The sequence below is a fragment of the Montipora capricornis genome, chromosome 13, assembly GCF_036669925.1.
Source record: "Montipora capricornis isolate CH-2021 chromosome 13, ASM3666992v2, whole genome shotgun sequence".
Taxonomy (NCBI): Eukaryota; Metazoa; Cnidaria; class Anthozoa; order Scleractinia; family Acroporidae; genus Montipora; species Montipora capricornis.
In genome coordinates this window covers 12,981,536-13,006,440 of record NC_090895.1, presented here as the reverse complement: position 1 = coordinate 13,006,440, position 24,905 = coordinate 12,981,536, and the positions used below count along the sequence as shown (strand labels likewise).

The window sequence follows — 24,905 nt, the reverse complement described above, 5'->3', positions numbered from 1 at the left end:
GACGCGCGAAACATGAAAAAATTCACAACGGTCTTTGCTATAGTAAATAGCTTTCAGCAGTGTTGCCTGGTGACCTCAATATCTGCCTGACTTGTCCAGTAGCCTTCTATTTTAACCAGCTTCAGAATATTCAAATTTCTAGGGGAATTTGGCAATGAAAATCTTAAAGAGATTATCTTCTTTATGGGATACAATAGTTAACAAAAAATAACTTTAGATGCTAATACATGTCGTCAAATAAAATATTAAATTTAAAAGGTAGTATTTCCAGTATACAATTATCTACCGAAAGTTGTGTAAAGTTGCATAGAATATCTGGGAAACAATGTCTACATATACGTTTCGTGGAAATGAGCTGATGTTTCAATGATTATTCTGGTTGTTTTTCCTTTTCGTAGTCAAAAATTACACTTTTTTGAAAATTCCCTAGCGGGGAAAGCAACACGAAAAGACTTAGAAGCCGAAGGCGCGCGCGCGGAACACCATAGTTAAGAAAATATGGTAACCCATCGATGCGAGAAATATTGGTTTTAGTTATGACGTCATCGACCGTCCATACGCCCATATGTCCGTACGTACTCCATCTAACCATGTATGCCAATATGACCAGCATCACACCAGTTTACAGCATATATCTTTGATATTGGACTTCCATGATATGGTCAATTGACACCTGTCAAGGTATCCATTGACCAGTATCACGTGACCATATCGCTGGCTCAAGTTTAATGCTCATCGAGGTCAGCTGTTTTTTCTTTTAAGTTGATCGCTGACCAGGTACTGGTTTTCTATTGGATCGGAGGCTCAAGCGTTCGGGTAGACTTTCATATGCTGGACTAAAATGGCGGAGGACAAAAGTGGAGGGGGACAGGGGGGCGGGAGGGGTACAGGAGTCAAGAGAGGAAAGTGCGGGATGCGGGAGAGGAAGGTGCGGGATGTGGGAGTTCTAAGAGGGCGGGAAGAGGGAGAGAAATGCAAAGCGCTACTACGTTACAGTACTTTAAAAAACAAGAACCCAAGTGATATCTGACTTGCGTTAGCAATCAAGCAAACAAAAATTCGCGCTTGGGCTGAAACACAGGCTTACTTCCGGTGAAATTGTAAGCCCTTTCACGACGGTTGAGTCATAGGTCATGAAATGTCAAGCGGCTGTCGCGTAACTGCTGCAAGGCAAGCGAAGCGGCGCGACTTGATTAAAAATATGGTTAACTGAATAGAGTGTAAGGTGTTACACTCTATTCAGTTAACTCTGTTTAAAATATAAGTGCTACACGGCCAACGTTTCTATAAACGTAACCTTTCTTGATTAAAAATATGTCGTCGAAGACCATTTTAATCGGTCTTGGCATTCTTCGGTGCGGAGCTAATTGTGCGGTACGGGAAGTGGGAGAACAAGGTCTATGAAAGACCAGCCAGACGTTTACCCCTGGAGGTAAACAAATGATGCAATCCGAAAGGGTTACAAGCAAAGTTTACTGTTCATTATACATAGTAAGCTTCCCTTTTATCGACAATCACTAAGTTGTTTTATTGTATCTGAAATTTTAACTGCCAATACATATCATTACTATAAACAGAATTTACAATTGTCACGTTAAATTTGCAAAAGTGATTGTTCAACGTTTCAGTGTGCATGGAAATTCTTAATTGCACTGATTATCCTGCGTGGTTTTAATTTTCTATTGGATACGCCCAGTTATTGTTGAAAATGCTGAAGTTATAAAACGTTCATTTTGTTATTATGGGTGGAACCTAGTTATTGTTTTATATCATATTGCACCCTTCATTGTCAAGAATCATAAAGGAATGCAAGGTCAATTATTGGAAACATTTTGTCCATGGCATAGTTAATAGAGGGGAATGGTTATGAAACCCGACACCTTTCTTTGTTGTAGGTTTTTGTTCTCTTTTCTGGCCTTGACCGTGCACAAAACACAATAGTTGTTTGCTCCGTACGGAGGAACCAACCAATAGAAACGTGTTGCTTACGTAATTCATGCATAGTGTATGAGCGCAAAACAAAAGATTGTGCACGGTCGTGGACTTTCCAACCTAAATCTTGGCATCTTTGTTTGCTCCTTTGATGTTTGCCGAACTTCCTAACCATTCCCCTCTATTAACTATGGTCCATGGCTAGTATTGATCAAGAAGTTACAGACCTTCAAGATTGTTAGCATTTATTTAAGGAGCAAAAACAAGGTTTCATTTTGTTATCATTTCAACAAAACAGCTCCTTTCTGTGAGTGTTTTTGTAGCAGTGGATAATAAGAACACTTGAAACTGTTATTTGCTCCTGATTGAGGGAATTAATATTGAAAGCACAAAGATGTGATTAGTAGACATTGAAGTTGATTGTGAAAACTTAATTCACTGTCTTGCAAACAATGTTAATACTTTAATGCCAGGAAACCACTTTGGGTAAGTTTGCAACTTGTGTAAGGGTAGTCCTAAGTTTAATTCTACTACTTCTTTTCACCCATGCTCACTTTGAATGAAAAATGTAGTAGTAATAATAATAATAATAATAATAATAATAATAATAATTTTATTCGTGTACAGTGGTGCTCATACAGAAAACCCGTGTACATTTACCATACCGTTCCTTACTCTGCTTACAAAGAAAACACCAATTAACCACTCCTAAAAATTCTGAAAGATCCAGACCAATATAATTATACACTCAGCTCACCAAATAAAACAAACAAAAACATGCAACACCCTTCACAAAGTCTTACCTTTGATTGTTTAAGCCGACTTGTTATATTTTAAATGTTGCTTTCGTGCAATTCTTAATTGACAACTGGTGTACTTTATTTGAAATCCAAAGTATCTTACCGTAAAGGTGTGTTGTTTTTAATGTTCGTGAATAAACCTGATTCTAATTTAGTCTGTGTACGAATCAAAACAAATATCTCCATTCAGTATTCCAAATAAATCTCACCTTAATATCTTCACATTCCTCGAGAATCTTTAGCAAAAATAACCTCAGGTCGCTACTGTGCTGATTGTTTCCATTGGCAAATTTAGTTGTATCAATTAATAGATAACCTTTATTTCTCCTTTATACAACAAGTAGCAGCTACTTAAAGTTTCAGGCTCGTCTGTCCGGTGAACTTTCACCACTATTCCAAATTTCACCCCTGATCTCTTCGCTCAAACTAAGCATGGTGGTTTGCTGATACAAAGAGGCTTCTGATTGGTTAATTTTTTATGTCGTCATGGCGGTGGCCATTATCACGTGCACACGTGAAAATGGAGGATTCTGATTGGTTAAGGGCTTGGAGTCCAAGTCCACAAAATCAAGATGGCGTCGCGGCCTACCCCAAGATCCGGATGCAACCCCCGGTTCTGAGCTAAGGGTCTACAAGATGGCCGCCGCCGCCTCGTTGTATCGGGATTAAGTAGTAGATAAAATAGGAGTGGGAGATCTGTATGGGCGTTTACAATAGCGAGCCGATAGGCGACAGTTTAAACTTCTGGCTCTGCAAATTCATTTTGTGAAGTTGCGAAGCAAACCGGGGAACGCTACCCTCCTAAGACGCTGTACCTACTTGTTTGCGGCATTAATCGCCATTTGGGAAACGTACAAGGAGAGAAGGCGTTTAACATACTGGAGAAAAGTGACAGGAGGTAAAACGACATTCTTTGAAGAAATATTTCATCTCATTTTTTTGTGTAGGTTCTGTTTTAACCTGTATATTGTTAAAATTAAATTCTATGATGAAAATATGTCCATTTTGTTATTCATTTTAATCAGTAGAGATCTGTATCAAAAGTTAATGAATACTAATTAGCTGAGCAGGAGTTTGTATCAAAAGTTAATTCTACTGTTTAATAATTCATCAACCCCAGCCTTTCCCTGCTACCTATTCAATTCCTCCCCGAGCTTTCAGAGAGTTGATTTGTATTGGGGTTTACAGTTGTGTACATGTGATCTGAATACTGTGGTGGGATTGGTTTGCACCCTCATGAATAATTAATTAAATTTACAAGCAATCAGAACGCTCGTTTCAAAAGTGGGTCATAGGGTCCAACAGGACCAATAAGAGGAGGGCATGACGTCATGGACTACAAGATGGTGGACGGAATAGAAAAAGAGAGAGATCGCAAAATGGGTTTGTTTTTACGAATCATAAACGGTTTGATCGACAAACAAACGAAACTATTTACAAGCGGGAACGTGTGAGGAGGCCTGATGCCTAGCCTCGTCCCTAAACAACAAAAAATGGTAGTGGGATCCAGAACCCACTACTAAAATAAAAAAGAGACATAAAAGTAAACAACCTATGGCCACATGTTTCTTTGTGCTGGGTTGAGCCACGGCATGATATACGAATGTGGTCAGTGGACAAAACAAGGGAAGGCGTTTCTGTCGGAGGACTGGTGCAGGCCGTGTCGCTAACTGTTGAACAAGTTCCTCCGGACGATGTCCCGATTTGGTGGCGAGGATGGTATGACATTGTCCGGGAAATGTCGTGAAGCCACGACTTGTTCTGCAGTGAGGCCACTGCCATTGTTCCCTTCGAGGTCGGTGTTTGTAGCCGTAGTGGGTCGCCAGGAACGCATACAGGCAGCGTTCGTGTATCATCTGCTTGCAACAGAACATCCTCATGGGGAGCGACGGGTACTTCTGGTTCCGCTTGACCCCTAGATGTCGACATATGGCCGTAAAGGTTAAATGTTCTAAAGTATGCGGCTCCGTCAGATGGTACTCGAAGCAAATGACGCACTTGTTCTTTTCGTGATGCTTCTATAGCATCTCTTTTCTTTTTTCTTCCTGCTGCTTCCACCACCAGGCTCGCATCCCCTCTATTTCCTCCTGGCGTCTTTGTATGGTGGCCTTGTGCTCGATGTAGAGCTCGGTCAGTCTCACTAGGACACGTCTGCTCCGTCGGGCTTGGGAGCGTGTCACAACAGGCATCGTAAAGGGACATCTAGCAAGAACAAAATGAGAATGACAACAGAAGGCTACATTTGTCTTCTTATATGAGGGAACCCGAAAGGTCATGTGACCAAGAGGAGTGGGACGAAGGGGTACCCCCTCAGGAAAGGTCTCATCATGAGAACGAGGTCAAGAGAGACCTATAAGAGTAGGTGAGGTGGAAGGGTCGATATTATTGTTTTTCTCTTGACTCCTATGGGCAGTTGTCTTTCTTTAATCGAGTTTGCCAGAGATATGCGGAGAGCGCAACGAGAAGATGGAAGTCGTGTGATCGTAAACGTTATGATCGGTAGGGGTCCCACATTTAATATTTCGACCCGACAAGAGCAGACAAAAAGAAAAGAAAACAAAGAAGTAGAAATGAAGGCAGGCCTCCGTTGGGCTGGTATGGTTAAACCTATACCGGGCAGTTTCTTGATGTGGAGGACACAACCGATTTCCCTTGTGTCATATGTTGTGAAGAGGAGTTCCAGACGAAGTGCAAGAATAAGGTGATCGAGTTCGTCGAGAAGTTGAGGAATGCATTGCTCAAAGGAATCGAGGGATGTAAACTTTGCCCTGAGCTATCTGTGGAGATGGGTTGCTGTCATCAGACTATGCACGTAGGCTGTTTGTTTTGCTGGTGGATTGAAAGAGACAAGTGGACGTGTCCACACTGCAGAGAGGTGTATCTAGAGGGCAAGGACCAGGACTACCCTTCTGAGAGACGAGAGGGTATAGTGAATCAAGTGTTTGACGCCATGACGCGTACCATTTGGGATCTGGATACGCAGCCTCACCAGGATCCGGAGAATCCACATGCCATCGTCATCGATGACAGCGACGACGAGGAGGACAGGTTCGAATTTACGGACATTTTGGATGATGATTTGTCTACGTTGGAGATGCTGTTACGCCACTGACATTTTTTTGTTTTCTGTTTTTGTCAGGGTGGAGAATGCTTTGCAAGACCGTCGGTTTATTGTACGGTGGGAATATCGGTGTCCTCATTACCCTCTTACAGACTGGATGTCTTCTAATAGAGCTACACGAGAACACTATTATCAGAGATATCTTAGGAAACGTACTTTACCCTCGTTTAGTGAACTTCATCTACTGTAAAAAACAAGACACCAAGTTTGTGATTAAAAAACATGTTTTATTGAACCTTGTTGTTTGACATGTGTTCCTTGAAGAAACGAAAATTGGGTAGAGAATAAGTCCTCCAGGCGGGACGTAATGGAGTGGAGGGTTTCTGACTGGCTAGGAATCTTTGAGTTCGTTCGCAATTGATGTCACTTGTGTCATATTGCAACAATCTTTGATTCCGTATCCATTGGACGAAGTGGTAGCACTCCACTTGAGGGCAATGATGGCCTAACGGGTCTCGATGTTGACCACAAGATGCTACAGATCTGAGACGTGGTAAGTCCTCGAACCTGGGACATCCCAACGTTTCGAGATCGAGGTTGGGGATGTTCCAGGTCGTCAACCAGGTTCCCTTGACGCCACCCTTGAAGGCTACCAGAGAACGTTCGGAGGTCTTGTACTGTTCATAGAGACGGCGAAAGTCGGCTAACAGTTCACTGGGTACAGGATAGGATTCTCTTGGATAGTACGGGAAGCCGTGGACGTACTTCTCACAGTATAAGGTCGTGCATCGATCGTGCCACCGCATGCAGGGTTTGTAATGGGTGGACCCGTAATGTTTTCCGGTATGGTCGCACCATCCGAGTTCTCGTGGCAAGATCTGACGTCCACTGAAAAAATACTCAAGATCGATGACCACGCACACCTCATCGAGAGGGTGATGAGACTTCGCCGTACTCGCGTTCGGAGTACAAACTGGCATCTGGGAATTCGTCGGGATCGTCGGCCCAGTCGAAGAGGCGGCGGCACTCATTGCAGTTTCTAAACAGGTCCCACGTGTCTAGAGCAGAGAGGGGCAGTTCGTTCTTGTCTTGACGACAATACTTGCACAGAAATTGATCAAAGACAGCGTCCAAATGTCTGAGGAGCCTTAACTTAATGGTATCCTCGTCCGTTTGCGTAGCGATCCTATGAGACATGGTTTGGTGTGATTTTGTGCGAGAGGGACACTAACTTTTATAAGGGTTTGAGTAAATGACCTTGAAGTCCTTGACGCCACAGGTGTGACGATCACGTGTAAAAGTCATAAAAAGAGACAACGTTCTTGCCTCGTGGTCATTTTGCAAAAGAAAATGAGTACGTCTTGGCTATACGGTGATCTGTCTCCTGCCCGTTACCCGTTTAAAGAGGGCAACAGTAAGATGAAGAAGAAGAACTCGCCCGTGAAAGGAAAGAGAAAAGAGAACCAGGATACCGTCCGTGAGTCGGCCGAACCGCCTGTGAAGATTTACAAAGCCCGCCAAAAAGCGGCTGAGAAACGAAAGGAAAATAAAAAGAAGAATGAGAAGGAGGAAAACACGTTAAATGAGGGTGCCCGAGAGTTGGATGCTCTTCTGGCATCGGTACCGGCTCCAATTACCTTCGTACGAGGAAATGATGATGGTGGTAGAGCAGATTCCACCACCTCAAGGACCCGTGAAATTGGCAGAAGGGATCGTTCATCAGCAGGATGTGGGCGTACCGTTGGAACCCGTGACGGCGACGGCAACCTGGCCAGCTCCCGAACCGGTACCACCACCGCCGCCTTCGCCGCCATTGTCGTCATCGTCACGATCCTCACCCCCTCTGATCCAACCCTCGGGGGACGTGCTGTGTCCTTTCCACAAGACCCCTTTGACCGCAGGGCTGTCTAAAAATGGAGTACCGTGCATGTATTGTCAAGATGTTGATGCCGTGTGTCCTTTCTGGGTCATGGGTGCCGATTGAGTACAAACCTGGACCGATGCTGACGAAGAACAGATTCATCCAGATATCAGACGAGGACCCTGGAGTTGTTTCCACGACAAAAAACCCCGGTTGTCATTGACCATGGACCCAGAGTCGCCCAATAAGGGTCGGTTTTTCCTGACCTGTCGACAAGAAGAGTCTTGCAAGTTCTTTTAGTGGCTGGTCAGCGAGTGGTCCAACTGTATCGTCAAACATCGTCTGGGAGAAGCTACGAAAGCTGGATACCCCAACGAGGTGGAAGAGTTTCAAAGGTTCAAGCGCGGTCAAGAAAGGATCAAGAAGGAACTGGAGCAGATGGAGACCGATATTCACGTACCCTTCAAGCCATTGTCCGAAGAAGAGTTAAGAGAGGGACTCGAGAAGTTGTCACGGAGACAGCAGTGGATGGACCACGCTAAAAGGATAAAGAATCTAGAGAAACGGGAAGAGCGGTGGTGCCGTCGCCTGGAGCAGACCCGTCCCATTACACCCGGACTGTTAAAAGCATGTTTTCTTGATTTGAATTTTGATCAGATTTGTATTGATTCTGGAAAGTAGGAAAAAAGTATAAATAAAAGAACGTGTTGTGAAATGTAATGGCAGTCGTGATGTCGTGTGCCGAGCTGGGCCGTCGTGTATTGAGGGTGGGTCTAGAACGATTAGCACATCTCCCTTATCGCAAATACGGACGACAACTGCGTTGGTCGATCTTGACGTGGTTGTGTCGGAAACTCGTGAAAATTCTCGGTGGAGACGATCAATGGGATGGGTTTCCGACCAAGGGACCGATCGATGCCATAGCCGAGGTGGCAGCTCTGAAACGAGAGGCCGGCTATAAATGGTCTTATTTTGTCGTGTATCTGGTATGGTTGACGAGAACTGTTGGACCCGAGAGAGCGTAGTGTACGTGGCAGACCCTAGAGAAACGATACCTCAAGGACCTTCCTAATATTCTGGAGTTGGCGATCCGACCGGTACGACAACGATTCAAGCCGATCTGGTGGAGAAGCAACCTCTCAAACAATGGAATGGTGGAAACTGATACCTGTTGACAGTGATCGATGTGTTATCCAAGTACGCCTGGGCCGTACCCGTCAAGAACAAGACGGAGGTGGCCGGTGGCCGTGACAGAAGCCTTTGAGAAAATATTGAAACAAGGGGGGCGAAAACCGTTGCGTTTACAGACCGATGCCGGTAAAGAGTTTTACAATGCTCCGTTTAGACGCATGTTGGAAAAAGAAGGCATTCATCATTTCTTGACTCACGAGGATGCCAAGGCCTCCGTGGTCGAACGTTTTAATCGTACGTTAAAGCAACGCATTTATCATTATTTCACGGCTTGTAATACGCGAGCCTATCTTAGTGTATTGCCCCAATTACTCGACGGATACAATCGGAGTTTTCATCGGAGTATCGGGATGGCACCACGTGAGGTGAGGGACAAGAACGAGGGGACGGTGTGGATCAAGTTGTACGGCAAACGGTTGAAATCGCGTCCTCGTCCTAAACTCAAGGTGGGCGATCGAGTAAGACTCAGTAAGAAACATCGTCCTTTCAAGAAAGGTTATTAACCGGGATGGACGGAAGAAGTGTTTGTGGTGCAGCGAGTGGTGCCTGGACCCGTCGTCACGTACAAGCTCAAAGAACGAGACGGAACTCCTTTAGAAGGCAGTTTCTACAAAGAAGATGTGCAGAAGACACCGCACCCGACTGAGCCTTGTTCCGCATGGAAAAGATTTTACGACGATGCGGACGAACCGTGAAAGTCTGTTGGTTGGGTTGGCCTATTAAATACGATAGTTGGGTTCCTCGTTCGGCTTTGAAACATGAATAAATAAGAGAGAGAGAAAATAAAAGAAAGAGATCCATCATGTCGTGTTACGCTACCTTGTCGAGTCACGTACAGAAATCCGAGTTTCCCGACAATGATCCCTCCGAGTTTAAGGTACGTTTGCCAGGCAATCGTCTATGGCAGAAAGACGATCGATGGGAAATGGGATTGAGTGGGGCGTCGTTCCCTGCCATTCCACCACCACCACTGCCACCACAGAAGGTGTACCCAGAGAACATCTTGGTCCACGATGCTTACGATGGCATCGGACATCCGGACGAATGGAATAAGAATGGATACCTGTGCACGTATTACTATACCGTGGTGAATTCTGGAAAGATCTCACGGAATCTACGGGGTGTGGTGTTATTGTCAGAGATTACCCCTTCGTCAACAGGTGTCGAGTTCCTAAAGAAGGGAATCGACAAGATGGAACAGACGATCGCAGAGGGTCTGAAGACTAGGGATACACTCTTCATCGACGTCACAGAGAATTCGAAGACGACGAAGAAAAAATTAGGGGTGACACTTCGCTGGGAAGGGAGCGATCTGGTGTTGGACAATACGCAGGTGTTCATTAGCGGCGTCATGTGGAAATATTTTGGATTCGTCTTCGAATTGGCTCAGCACATGAGTTGGTTGACGACGAATCCCCGTTACGAATTTCAACCTGGCTATTATCACCGAGGTCCCAATATGCTCTTGGTACCCATCGATAAAATGGGGCCCAAGGCAGACTACACCCAAGAGTCCTTTCACGATGGGTCCATCTTTGAAGGATATCCCAATAAATTTTCCCACGGTCCTGTGGCGGTCGTCATGGAGGGTCTGGGATGGTCTTCCTTGTACCAGGGAGCCCGATTCATGGTCCTGGCGAAAGCTTTCAACTGGCGATTCGTACGCTTCAATGAAGCGTTTGAGAAATTCAAAAAGACCCCATTGTAGTGTGACTAAAACTGCTATTCTCAAACGCAAGTCAGAGATAGATGGTGTCGGACTCATGAAGGAACTGATGGAGGAAGTAGACAGACAGGTGCAACACGAGTTGGTGACGAGTAATATGGAGTACGGCTATGATACCCGTTCCGATGGGATGATCAGGAGGTCCTACTCGAGAGGAAGAAAGAGGCAGACGTGGGATCGCTTAGCAGTGGTGACATGACATTCGTGATTCAGTTTTGTTTGGCCTACAACATGGGGTGGCTCGCTAAGGATATGGCCGGAAAAGTGTCCTTGGGTCCTAACCTCGAGTACTCGTTCTACGAAAAGGACAACAAAAGAATGTCTAGACAGCTCGTCACAGAACTGTCCAAGGCCAATAGTAATCCTCGATACTGGAAGCACGTTCCGGGAGTAGGTTTGAGGATCAAGAACTTGAATGCTGCTTTTGGTCAGTCGGCGTCCCAAAAGTCACGAACCTTGCTATTGTATTCAGATGTGGTGAGTAGTAACATCGTCGGAGATAGCGAACACCTGCTGATACGTGAAGTGCATTACCGACAAGACGGTTCGGGTGTGGTCTACTTCGAGCCGACACACATTCAATGGATGCCCGTGCGTCGTGATTATTTGGACGTGATCGAGGTCAGTCTGGGTGAGAGTACCGAACAACTGGCTACCTTTACAGGAGGAGGGAGGACGATCGTGACGTTTCAATTCCGGAAGAGACCACAGTCCGAGCAGGTATAAAAAAGCAGACACACCAGAAAGAAAAGCATCCTCATCATGCGTGGAGGTAGTTTGACACGGTATCATCCTGTACCTTCGTGGTCAACAGGGGTCTGGCGTCACCGAAGATTTGATCAAGATTGCATCGCCCATGTTGATGAATGCCATGCAATCGGGACTGCAGGCGGTTGCCAGTGGCCAATCGTTAGGCTCGGCAGGAGAAGTGGTGGGACAATCCTTGAAGCGGGGTTTCAAACGAAAAGCGGGGTCGATCCTGAAAGCGGGCCTCAAAGCTGGAGGACGACATGCCTATAAAAAAGCGAAACAAAGCGTGACTTCCATCTTTGGAAAATGAATTTCCGTCCGATGGTCGTGCATTTGCAGTTGCGTCGACAACGGGCTTATCGTCGACGGCAATCAGCTGCTGCCGCTGGTATAAACGGAACGGATCCTCCACATCAGTACGGCGGTTGGCTGGTGACAGACGTATTGGGACGACGACGACCATCACGTAGACGAAGGAGAAGAAGACGACGACGATGAGTTTGGATCTGTTTACCTTGCCTTTGACGGACGTGACCGTATGGTGCCTTACAGTCAAGCCATGACGGGGATCGTTCCCATTTCCTTTGCAATCCCTGGTTTGGTCGAATTTGTCTATTTGGAGAGTAGTTACTTGGAAATCGACTTGAAATTGAATTCGGCTGCGGCCAACGGGCTCGTGGCCAATGTCAACAGTGCGTCAGATGCCAACAACAGCAAGTTTGTGTACGTGACCAACAATCTGCCTCATGGACTACAGATCAACCTACGATTGGGTGATGTCTTAATGAGCGAACAGACCGATACGTACATGTACATGGCGTTTATAGAGACCGTGTTGAATTACAGTCGGGACAAAGGGGCCACCCTATTGGCACCTCAAGGTTGGGTCAACTATTTGAACGTGACCAAGCAGTTGGCTGCGGCTGTACATGACGATGACATCTGTACGACGGTGGGATGGCGACACAACGAAAGCAATGCCCTGAAGAAAGCCACGGTCTCGTTCCACGGTAACAACAAAGCCAAGATGATCATGCACCCCCATTTGCTGCCATGCGAACAGGACATTTGTTGGCACCTCAAATGGAAATGGTCCTGGAACTGTTTTGCAACAAACCCGAGTTCTTTCTGTTTGGCAACAAGACCAGCAGTACGGGGGCAAAGAACCAGGTCACCCTGGGTAAAGACGGCATTAAGGTGACGTTTCATCTCTGTCGTTTGAATCTGAATTCGAGCGTCTACAACGATTTGAAGCTCAAGATCGATGTGAGAAGTAAATGTACCCCATCGTCCGAAGCGAGACTCGAACCTTTTCGTTCGACGGACGCACCACCTTGTGGATGGTCGGTCTGCTGGACAGTAAAGCGTTTAAGGACGGTGCCTACTAATTAAAGATATTTTTGCCCCGGGTGTGATTATGCAGGAAATGTAGATCTTAAAAGGTGTTATTGAAATCCAAAAAGAAAATTGGGGGTAACCACGCATTTTTCAAAGATAATTCTTGAATAATATTTGTAAAAAGCTTTAAAATACAAAGCAATGTATGGCGTTCTTTCTCAAATTGAAGCTTAATTATCTCTCAAAAAAGCATGGTTACCCCAATTTTCTTTTTGGATACTAAGAATACTTACTAAGATCTACTTTCTCCGGATAGTTTTAAAACGCACAAAAATGTCCCTGTACTAGTAGGCATCACCGATAGGGAACCCGAGTATCTTTGGATGCGCACAACGTATGCGCAATAACAATAGTAGGCACCGTCCTTAATGGCGATCTGGAGTATTATCCGTATGCCTTCCAAGATTTTGGGGTCACGAGTATCTGCCAGATCATCGGTGGCGAAGAATACCCGTATTCAACGTTGGAATTGAATGGAACGAACATGCGGAAAGATTTCTTGGGATATCATCGTCTCCTGGAAACAAGTGGTTCGGTGCTGCATCATCGTCCGCACATGATCCATCCCGAGGACTGGGGATTCGGACGTCTTTGTACGTTGTTTACCTTTAACAATGTGCCCAATGGAGATGCAGATTCTCCGAATCATCGAAATCCTAAACAAAGAGGCAAAGTCCGTTTGGAGATCAAGTTTCATGCAGCTCCTGACAAGAACATCACCGTGCTGGTGTGGGGAGAATTCGAAGACACCTTCCAAGTGGGTGCCAGCAGTGCCATCTTGTATAAAAAGAATCGATTGAAAACTGAAAAGAAAAAAAAAAAGATGGAATTTGTGCCTTTGAGTGACGTGACCTTACGCCATTTAGCCTTGTACGATCTGATCCTGAAACGCGTCTTTCACTGTGTCCATCCTTCGGACGGGTTGCTCGTCCCAGTCCTACGACACGAGCGGCCTACATCGGGTCAACATTGGTTAGGACTCTGGAGCGAGAAGGGAACGTGTGAAGTCATGGACAGTTACGAACTCCCTCTCTCGACCTATGATGCCCCGGACTTGGAAACGTTGTTTGAACCATGGGACCACGTGAAGTGGAACGAAGAGACTATGCAAGCTTTGAATAGTATGGCCAGTTTCCATTATGCTTTGCTATTTTTGAAAGGAAGGGTACGAGGTAAAACGATGACTGATTTTGTCAAGGGATTTTCTCCGGTCGATTTCACAGGAACGACCAAGTCATAGGTCGACAAGTACGTCGTCAGATTGTGAGAGTTGAATGCCCTACCCTCGTTCAATGTTGTACGGCACATGAGTGGATGATTATGCTTTAAAATTTTGTTACCACATGTCAACGGTGTCCTCGTCTCATCGTACATAAATAGTCGGGTCGTACAAGTATAGATTCAAGTATGGGAGTCCTCCTCAGTGGGAGGAGTCAAACCCGGCAGTATGGTACACGACCGGGCCAATGCTCTCCGAGGTCAGATTCTGGTGTCGCCCAAGATGGTGGAACGACTACAACCTTGAGTGACATGGCGTGTCGTAAGAATTCTATTAAAAAAAGACGTCAGATCATGATGAATCAAACGGGACTAGGTCTGTGGCAAGGATTGAATACGGCGTGTGAACGATGTCTATGTCAACGATGAGACAGGCGCCTTGGCGTATTCGCGTGCAAATACCGTATCTGAGTGACTTTCTACGAGGTCTGGTAACATCATCGAGAGTCTGCCTGTTACGAAGCCTATACAATGCCGTCCATCAAATCATCGATGCTATCAGTTAGCTGGCACGAGAGATTCTGAAGGGACGCATCCGTCTGTCCAAGTACACGCTACTCAAACTAAACTCGGATTGGCGAGATAGACGAGTGTGGCGCGCCATAAGTCGGACCACCAGCATAAAAGTACGACGACAGATGATGCGGGGGCAAACCCGGTTTTGGAAAGGATTGCATACAGCCTATCATCATTGTGTAAAGAATCATCTGCAACATGGACGATGGTTGGAGTGACAACTCGTGGACGTACGGTCCTCGTTCGTTTTGTACCCTGTGGGATCAGATACGAGGTCTGCGACACCGGGTACGAGAACAATGTGATATCATACATCAATTGACGGATCAACTACAAGAATTAAATCAGAGTCTCGATCTAGCGGAACAAAAGATGGGTGCCCTGCAAGATCAAGTGTGCGAACTGAACCGACATTTGGAACGAGAACGTGGCGAGAAACAGGACCTCTACTATAAAACTAGGGAGAGGCCTGATGGTCCTAGTACATCACGATGAGTAAAGACGAGGGTACCCCAGGTTTTCAAAAACAAGTGTTGGTGGATCCCGAATGGCTCAGTCAGTTAGAAGAAGTGTACAAGGAACGCCTGACAGAGAACTCTCAATTGACGAAAGCGGTGCGTCTGGCGGCTAAAGAAGCAGCCATTCTCATGTCGGACACATCCCTCCGGGTATGAAGATAGCTCTGGTCATACCTTTGGCACGCGAAAAACGTCAGTGGACCAAGGCCGTTCGACAACCCATAGGATTCAGTCCTGATCCCGACGACGATCGTGATATGGAAGGGGAAGCGTTCACGCAAGGACCTTTACAGAATATGCTGAGTAACTGGTCCAAAAAAAGAAGGAGAACGTGACCGACACTCCGATGACACCCTCGGGTCCTGCACCCCCCAAAGTCAGGAAACGACTTCGATTCGTCACCAAAGCCGCGACACCCGCACCCCCCAAGAAAAAGAGAAAGAAGAAAGGAAAGTCCCCCTCCAAGATGACCCTATCGGTCGACTTTCAAAGAGACCCCATGATGGGTGACACCATCGCCGATGCAGCGGACGCGATGGATCGATCCACTCAGAAAAAGATTCGCAAGAAAGGAGCTCGTCGCCGGCGTACCGAAACAGATAAATTACGACGTCCGGCTGATTGGCTGGACTTTGACAAGGCAAGGACTTGTTTCGATGGCAAGGACTACTAAGAGGAACTGTCGAAGACAACGACGAACACGTCAACGTGGTGGCAAGTTTGCCTCACAGAACGCTTTGGCCAAGACGGGAATCGAGTTTCATTGGCCAGGGTATCAGTACATGGGTCCAGGTACGCATCTAAAAAAACGACTCAAGTGTGGCGACCCTGGCATCAATCGATTGGACAAGATTGCCAAGACCCACGAGATCGACTATGCCAAGGCCAGGACTTTACAGGACAAGTAGAAAGCCGACGACAAGATGATTCGGGCTATCAGTAACCTCCCAGGGAAAAAAAAGAAGACGGAGAAAGTGGTCAAGAAAATCATGCAATTGAAACGCAGACTCAAACTTTAATTACCATTTAATTGAAGAAATGGACCTTTACGGTTGTCCCGATACTTTAAGATTATTCATAACATCATCTCTACGACCAAAGCAAATAAAGTTCATGAAATGAAAATGTCCGTCTGTGTCTCTTTTGTTGGTCATACGCTTCCTGTGTTCCCATGTAGGCCACAGTAAGTTCCAGTCCCGTAAAAACGTACACGTCCCTCTGTAACAACATCCATGGGCCATGCCGCGTCTCCTGCGCAGATCGATACATGGGGCAAGATCCAATCGTACCTACAAAAGAAAACGAAAATGTCCGTCACCATCTCTTCTCATCAAGAAAGGTCGAAGACGCCACGTGTCATTGCATTGGTCATAGTAGTGAAGGTAAATCCAACATCTCGTAGGACAACACAATTGATAGTCGTCCAACGGACGGTTTATCATCTTGGTACGGGATATGGTGCACATCTGTGGAAACGAAAGAAGACCCTATTCAGAAGAGCATGCACAATACGAAGGGTCCAAACTATGAAAACGTCCTGTGCGAACATCCAAATGTCCCTGGCTACTAACGTAATAAAAATGTCCATCGTCGCACCAGATCATGACCCGATGACGCCATAGAGGTGGAACCAGATAGTAAATACTTATTTCGTCCTCATCACATCTGAGTCCGAGTCCGAGTCCGAGTCCGAGTCGTAGTCTGCCAAATAACAAACGACCGCAACATAATGGGATCCTCTGTAATTATAAAATCCGTATCGTGTTAAAACTCTATCGATGATCCGTACTTTCTCTAAAATCGTGTACGTTCCCCAATGACAAGGTAAACACATGAACTCTCCGTAGGCCATTCGCATGTAATCAGGGGTCTTGGTCAGAATCCCATACTATGAAAAAACAAAATCCGTTCACGTCTCGATATTAATCCGGTCTGATCTATCTCAAATCCTGGTGATACCGTCCGTAAACGCACAAGTAACGATCAATATCCCTTAACCGATCTTGAGTGGTCTCTCTACCCCAATGACACCCTCTGCATATAAAATCGGGCTCCTCCACGTCCTCCGGCCAAGGTGGACAACCGTCGTAAGGGACAACCACAAATTCCCAAATAAAAAAACGTAGTCCCGTCAATCGTTCTTCCAATAATATCACTCGAACCTCAGGCGTGTAGGGCTTTTTCTTGTGCACGTGAAAATTGCCGCTCCACGTACAAAAACATCGTTCGGGACGTACCATGATCTAGCAAAAGATGAAAGTAAAGGGTCATGTGGAAACCATAAAAGAACCGAACGTGACGCCCAGTTCCCTACGGCGTCGATACGGTCCTTGGCAGTTTCGTCCATGTGCCAAGGAACTTTCAGAATCGTCCATCACGGCGAGACAACGCATGCACGTCACGGGTCCAAACTGACAACAACGACAATCCCACAGCATGAACCATTCTCCGGAACAATACACGGTCATGATCTAGTAAAAAAAGTCCATGCACATGTCAAATTGGACACGATCTTCTTTATTATTGCGTGGCTTCATGGCAGAACAAGCAGATCCATAAAGGTATGACGACGACAACATTTGAGAATCGGCTATCGACGGCGCCGTCTTCGTCGACGCCCATGCATGCGCATGTGTAGGTATCTATGTTCGGCAGGTCCAGAAACAGACCACAGACTTCCACACTTCCGCGCGTAACTTAGTCTCCTTCAAAGTCCGACCGCAAAGGGCCGAGAAACGAGTAAACAGCACAACGAGATGGCACCATATCTAGAAGAGGAGGTAACGAAATCTTTGACACAATAATGATTCCCAATATATCCCCGAGACACGGAGAAGTGATGATGCACCACATAAATCACACCCTTTCTAGGATAAAAGAGATGGTATATTTTCAAAATAATAGCAAATCCGTAGGCTTTGTTGTCGATCTGAAAGTCGAGGTGACTTCGTACATCTTGGTACGTCCTCTAAAGAAAACCATTCAAACAAAAAACGTAATCGTGAGTGTATTTCTCGGGGCAAACGTAAAGGACATCTTATATTCCGACTAGTGCTCTCCAGATGACAAACGAGCTAAAGAAAAGAGAGTCAATTTAAAAGGAGAATAAGAAGAGGATCACGAGTGTAACTATGACTCCGATGACGCCCGTAGGAGACTTGTTGTGGGTCCATGACGTCACACCAGCAATGAGAAAGACACATGCTGCAAAGACAATTGTAGTTATTTACACGTGCCAAACATCGCAAGCATGTGGCCATAAAATGATTACAGTGTCGACACTCTCACTTGATCCAATAATACTTCTCGGATCCCGTATACGCCCTCTGATAGGCGACAACCATCTAGAAAAAGAGGAAAATCATCGACATAAACAACAGGACGTAAATGGCATGCAGAGAAGTCCATTTCTGAACACGGGTCGCCGACACGTACGACAAAGGACGAACGAGGTGGGGCGACGTCCATAAGAACCCGTGCAATAACGGTACCCAGGACATTGCATCATACCGTAAAGAAAATATAAGCATCGCATGATTAAGGAACCCTTCCGGAACAAAAGGACGTCTCATACGACACAACCCACACTCGAAAACGATAGCCGATTCTCCTACGTACGTCGCCGTCATCTACAACAAACCAAAAATAAAATCGAGCAGATCAGGTTCAGTGATACCAAAAGAGAATAAAGAAAAGCACTTCCGTCACGATCGTCTTCCTCTTCTTCTTCATCACCTACTTCCATCCTTCATCCGCGATCCTGGTCCAACACGGATAATAACTCTGTTTCTCCTTCTCCGTCTCCATCTGTCGCTTCGACATGGCTACATCTAAGAAACATCGCGGATCATCTTGCCATCATGGATAGTGACGAAGAATTAGCTCAAGCGCTGAATGACTTTGAAGGTGAACAGATAGGAAGTGCTGCTGCTCCTCACGGGCGTTTCGAGTTCCAAAGACAACCTGTTGTGGAACGACGCAGTGAACGTATGGGTGTTCGAGAACGTGTCTTCCAGCTTTGCCCTAGACAGATCGGTGCTTTCATCCCTCGGCAACGATTAGCCGACGCTCTCGTGCAGGGACTTTGTGCCGCTCTTGACGACTTGATCAACAATGAAGACATCCCAGACGGAGATCGTATCTACATAGCCCTAGCCTCCAATCGAATTGCCAATGCCTACAACGGATGGGAACTACGAGCCAAAGAATAGCGCGCTCAAGGTCAAAGAGCCGACGCCTTACTCGGTAACCTCTCGCACATGCTCAACTCCAACGAACAGTTTGAGATGGACGATTCCTTCACCCTCTCGTTCGTTAACGTCCGTGGCGTTGCCGTCGGTTCCGGTAAAAGAAAGACCTACCTGCCAGGTCACCAAGCTTTGACGCGTCTCAAAGGTCTCAAACGTTGCGCCCTACGTTGCGTTCGTCAAAACCAAGAAGACCGGACCATACGTCGGCAATGGACCGATTCTGTCCGAAAGAAACGTTTACCCCAACAACCCTGTGGTCCAGAACAACTTCATGAAATAATCGCCGCTCCCAGTCTCCACGACTACACGATCATCGTTGTATACGCCTACGGACGTGGAAACACTTTCTTGGGACTCTTACACGAAGATGGACATTACAATGCTTTGTCCTCCATGCCCCATTTCTTCCGTAAAAGGTACTTTTGCAGTGGATGTTTCCAAGCCTACAACGATCAGGGTCAACAGGCCTGTCCCAACAACGAAGTGAATCACTGTGGGTCCTGCTTGCGGGAAGGATGCCAAGATCACGCCGACGCCTACCGACACTACCGTTCGCCTCATGTTCTCTTCTGTTATCCCTGTTACCGTTCCTTCTACAGGGATGCCTGTCTCCAAGCCCACCGGTCTAAGACTCAAGCCGGCAAACCCGTCGATCTCAAACATCCCTCCGTGTGTGCCACACGCTGCAAGTGCAAAGAATGTCACCGTGTTTTATGCAGCATCAAAGACATCAGAACCCATTGGTGCGGGTTCCGGGAATGCCGATGCTGTCACGAGCAGGTCGACGTACATCAACATCGATGTTTCTTACAAGTCCAAAAGACCCCGACCGAGGTACGACGGGAACAAAGACGTCGACAGTAAGATCGTCGGGTTGCTGCAGGCGGATTGCAGTCCCTCCTGGACAACGGTGCAGCCGGCTTACACGCGCTACTAGAGGGCAACGACAACCATGAGGAAGAGGAGGACGACGACAACGACCCAGAGGAAATACCTACCCTACATGTTTTTTTTGACATTGAAAGCATGCAAGTAGAGAGACGTCACGTGCCCAATCTCATCGTCGCTAAGACGGAGTGTCCCACGATCATCCCGTATTGTTCAGGGGTGACCACTGCCTCCTTCATTTTTTGAAGTAGTTAGAAACTCTCACAGAGAATGGGACGCGATCCTTGACGGTGCTAGCCCACAATTTCAAAGGCTACGACAGTTACCCCGTCATCGACGAACTCCACCGACAAAAGAGACAAATCGAACAAGTCCGGAACAGTGGGAAAGTTCTGCAACTCACGTATGCTCACGAGGATACAACCACACAGTTCATCGACTCGCTCTCGTTCTTTCAAATGCCGCTGAGCGACTTCCCCAAGACGTTCGGGCTCACCGAACTCAAGAAAGGACACTTTCCTCACTTGTTCAAACCTCCCGAATACCAGACGTACGTGGGATGTGTCCCCGACAAATCATTCTACATGCCTGAAGGTATGTCGATCAGGAAACGCCGAGAGTTTGACACCTGGCACGACGAACAAATAGCTCAAAGGGTCGTCTTTAACTTTCAAACAGAACTCCTGACGTACTGCGAGTCGGACTCTTGAAATAAGGGTGCCTCACATTCATGCGGGATTTCCAGGCTCGTGCCGAATGCAATCCTTTCGAGCAGATGGTAGCCTCGGCCTGTAATCGCTACTTGCGCATGCATTGTATGGAAGAAAACACGATTGCATCAGAACCCCTCTTGGGATGGCAAGGTCGCATCAATAATTCCTAGGCCTCCATGGAATGGTTGACTTGGTGTGAACGGAATCTACGACGCCGAGCCTGGCTAGCCCTCTCAGAAGAGGAACACGACCAGCACGAAGCCATGGTCCGCGATTACGGGCATGCCGCCGCTGCTGATCACCACCCTCTACACTGCCAAAGGATCCAACATGCTCGAAACGAGGGTGAGTACCGAATCCCCGGCACCCGACACACAGTCGACAGCTATGATGTCCGTGTACGAGTTCCATGGGTGCTTTTGGCATGGATGTCGGACCTGTCATCCTCAACGTACAGACGTGCACCCGACCATGCTAGACCGAACCATGGACAACGTACGAGATCTCGTCGACAAAAAACGAATTTTCCTACAGACTCTCGGGTATCAAGTTGTGGAAATGTGGGAGTGTTCGTGGAACGCCCTCAAAGACTCCAACCAGGACCTGGTCGACTTCCTGACCCATCGAGACCTCCAACCACCTCAAGAACCTCGGGAGGCTTTTTACGGGGGTCGGACCAATGCCATACGTCTCTATGCTCAAGTAGAGGAAAACGGGGAAGAGATCCGGTACGACGACTACACGTCCTTGTACCCTTGGGTCAACAAGTATAGCTAATATCCCCTCGGACATCCTACTTTCCTCTACGAACCAGACACCACTGATCTCTCGCCTTATTTCCGGTTAACCAAATGCACCGTCCTACCACCTCAGGGTCTCTACCATCCCGTGCTGCCTTACCGTAGTCACGACAAATTAACCTTCCCATTATGTTGTACCTGCGTCGAAGAGAACATTTCCAAACCCCTCTTGGACAAGACGTCTGCATGCCATCACAAGGACGATCAGCTTGCCCTAGTAGGGACTTGGTGTACCCCAGAACTAGAGGTGGCCATACAGGAAGGCTATACGATCACCTACATCCACGAAGTGTGGCATTCCGAAAAACGACGAAGGGAACTCTTCCGATCCTACATGGACACGTGCCTCAAAATCAAAGAAGAAGCCAGCGGATGGCCCGAAGTGTGCACCACGCCAGCCCTGAAACAAGCTCACATCGACGATTACAATGCCCAGGAAAGGATTCACCTTGTTGCCTCCAAGATCAAAAAGAACCCTGGGCTACGTGCCCTGGCTAAGATGATGCTCAATTTGATGTGGGGGAAGTTCGGTCAATGTATCAACAAGACCCAGGTCCGAGAATTCACTGACCCTCAACCCTTCGTCCAGTTCCTCGACAGCGATCAACACGATGTACGTTACGTCAGCTCCCTCACGGAAAACCGTGTCGAGATTCATTACAAACTACGAGCCCACGATGTCCTTCCTTCGCCCAATCTCAACATCTTCGTGGCCGCTTTCACGACCTGTCATGCCAAACTCAGTCTCTATCAAGCTCTAGATCATCTCGGTCTACCTGCACCGCGCTGGTGACCCACCATTGTATCCCCCACGAGGCGCTTATCTCGGCGACTGCAAGGACGAACTCGATGCCGGAGATTACATCGTCGAATTCTGCTCGGGTGGTCCGAAGAACTACGGCTACAAAACGGACCGAGGAAAGACGGTGTGTAAGGTACGTGGGTTCTCACTCAAAGTAGAAGGGAGTGCTCAATTGAATTACGCCTTGAGTCAGAACACCTTGGACGAATTACATCATCCTCTAGACGTACCTCGCACCACACGCGTCCACCACACCATCGACAGAAATTCCAAGACGTACACGTTAGAAACGCAACCATCCCACAAAGATTACCGTCTCGTCTAGTCCAAACGTGCCCTGGACCCCACGACGGCCAAGACCTACCCGTACAGCTACGAACGTCTCACCGATGAGACTCTGGATCTTGCAGAAGTCTTAGCAGACTTATTTGGGTAGTGGGTTCTGGATCCCCTACCATTTTTGTTGTTTTAGGGACGGGGCTAGACACCAGGCCTCCTCACACGTTCCCGTTTGTAAATAAGTTTTAATTTCTTGATTAAACCGTTGATGATTTGCGAAAAACAAATTCATTTTTGTGGCCTCTCTTTTTCTCTTCCATCCGCCATATTGAAAATGACGTGATCCCCAATCCGCCATCTTGTAGTCCATGACGTCATGCTCTCCTCATATTGGTCCTGTTGGACCCTATGACCCACTTTTGAAACGAGCGTTCTGATTGCTTAATCCCGATACAATGAGGCTTCTGATAGCTTAAAATTTTTATGACGTCATGGCGGCGGCGGCCATCTTGTAGACCCTTAGCTCCGAGCCGGGGGTGACATCCGGATCTTGTGGTAGGACGCAACGCCATCTTCATTTTGTGGACTTTGACACCAAGCTCTTAACCAATCAAAATACTCCATTTTCACGGGTGCACGTGGTAATGGTCGCCGCCATGAAGTCACAAAAATTTTAACAAATCAAAAGACTCGTCGTATCGGGATTAACCAATCAGAAAGCTCGCTTCAAAAGTGGGTCATATGAGCCGATAGTACTAGTACTACTAACTGTTTTTGCATCACACGGAAACGCCCTTTAGGGGGTTGATGAGGTTCGAATCTCTTTTAATGGGGCCTTTTAAAAACTCCTTACAATTTTAGCCGCGATGCGACCTCTTAAAGACACATGCGTAGACAGGCGTTTATTATTTTTGTGTATCTGGGCATGGTCCATTATGAAGCTCCGAAAACTTCAAAAGCGAAAACAGTGACATCGCGTTTCATGTTAACTTGACCGTGACCATGCACAATTTTTGGTACGGAAGCAGGTAAGGGTCACACGTTGTCGGTCCAACTTTGACGCTTCCACGTTGTCGCTTCCACGTTATCGCTTCCATCTCGTCGTGTTAAACCTAAAGAGGGGACTGTTTTGTCGGACTCTCACTCTAAGACCAATGCTAATCTTTGAAGGAAGGCTATCGCAGTTTTGTATCCTTCTGATATAATCATTTTACCGTCTCCCCTCCCAATCTTCCAAGCTGACACCTCCAAGTTGCTGCTTCCACGTTGTCGCTTCCAAGTAGTCACAGAAGACGAAGAACATGACACCCACGTTGACGAAGTTCGCGTCGTTGCAAGCGCTTTTTCTTCCCTGTATAGGGTTTGGGTTGGGTAAAGTGAACTCTAACCCTAACCTTAACCCTAGCGCTTATTTGGAAGCGACAACGTGTGACCCTTACCGGCTTCCGTACATTTGTCCTCCGCGTTCACAACTAAGGGCGCATTCGATTGACCCTTTTCCGGAATAAGAATACGTGGAGTGATGATTTTTAAAACGGTATGTTTGGTACGTTTCGAAGCAGCAAGGATAATAAAAATATGTTTAAAATAGTATTTTAGCAGGTGTTTGACAATTTTAATGTGAATCTCCGTAAAAACGAAGGATTTCTCACTTCTATTCCATGTATTTCTATTCCGGAATACGGTCAATCGAACGCACCCTAAGTTTTGAATAAATTCATGGAATCTTTAACTTTAACCTAACTTTAGCTTTATTCATTTATATTGCGCAAGTATAAACTTAAAGTTTTCAAAAGCTCTTTTGATTGGCTGTCTTTTGGACAAAAATACAATGCAATACGGGTGACCTATCCTGTAACTGGATATCAAACGTTGGCGTCAAAACCTAAAATTTGGTGATTTCGTGATGTTATTTTGTGGAGTACGGCAAAGAAATGAACGTCCAGCATGAGTATTTTTCTTTTTTTAACCAATAATTTTCTTGCTTTAAGGTGCTGTCGTTGCCGTAGCCGTCGTCTTATCTTAAACTTCCTGATATTCTTTTGTCAGCATTTTCTATGCGACTTAGAAGTTCGCGAGACACCTTGATATATTCACACGTGAAAAATTATCTTTCGTATTATTACCTCATAAAAAGCACCT

At 46.5% G+C, this 24,905-nt stretch overlaps 1 protein-coding gene across 1 annotated transcript; it reads left to right on the top strand.

Annotated features, from left to right (window-relative positions):
- The first annotated feature begins 21,164 nt into the window (after positions 1-21,164).
- On the top strand, positions 21,165-22,475 carry LOC138030552 (uncharacterized). Its single transcript, XM_068878449.1, has 2 exons — positions 21,165-21,641; positions 21,756-22,475. The coding sequence occupies exons 1-2, from the start codon at positions 21,165-21,167 to the stop codon at positions 22,473-22,475; spliced, it is 1,197 nt and encodes a 398-aa protein (XP_068734550.1).
- Positions 22,476-24,905: the final 2,430 nt, after the last annotated feature.